Source organism: Myotis davidii, unplaced genomic scaffold, assembly GCF_000327345.1.
Source record: "Myotis davidii unplaced genomic scaffold, ASM32734v1 scaffold464, whole genome shotgun sequence".
Taxonomy (NCBI): Eukaryota; Metazoa; Chordata; class Mammalia; order Chiroptera; family Vespertilionidae; genus Myotis; species Myotis davidii.
The window spans coordinates 637,345-637,814 of record NW_006295287.1 but is presented as its reverse complement, the minus strand read 5'-3'; the positions used below and the strand labels follow the sequence as shown (position 1 = coordinate 637,814).

Below are 470 nucleotides of genomic sequence, written 5' to 3'. Positions count from 1 at the left end.
ACGGCCCCTGCCCCCCGACACTGACAGATCGCTCTGGGGTGTTAAGCTACGGATTAGTTCAGGCAAAATTCTCAATTTTGCTTGCGTTCTTTCCCCTTCGGGCTGTGTAAACAGTAATTCTCCCCAGATGGAACCATTTTCCTCGCTTAGAGCAGCCGGGAGGGGCTCGGGCAGGGCTGGGTGGAATGCCGGGGTCTCCGGGGCCTGAGGGAGCTGGTGGAGGCTGACACTCGAGGACAGCCTGAGGCTCCCAGCCTGGCCCCTCCTGTCCTCCCCAGGTACTTGCCCTGCTGGGACCATGTCCGTGACCTTCGCCCTCTTGCTCCTCCTGAGCCAGGCCACCTCAGACCCCTGCTACCACCCGGGGGGCCACCCCCGCTTCTGCCTCCCACCCGTGACCCAGCTGGCTGGCGTGGCGGCCTCCTGCCCCCAGGCCTGCACCCTCTCCACAGGGGCCGAGGGCAGCAGGG

General features: G+C 65.3%; 1 protein-coding gene across 1 annotated transcript in view; it reads left to right on the top strand.

Annotated features, from left to right (window-relative positions):
* The first annotated feature begins 298 nt into the window (after nucleotides 1–298).
* Nucleotides 299–470, top strand: part of NTN5 (netrin 5) — a 4,578-nt gene continuing 4,406 nt past the window's right edge. Inside the window, exon 1 of the mRNA XM_006769984.1 lies at nucleotides 299–464. Within this exon, the coding sequence (XP_006770047.1) occupies nucleotides 299–464 (166 nt within the window). The remainder of the gene's footprint in view (nucleotides 465–470) is intronic.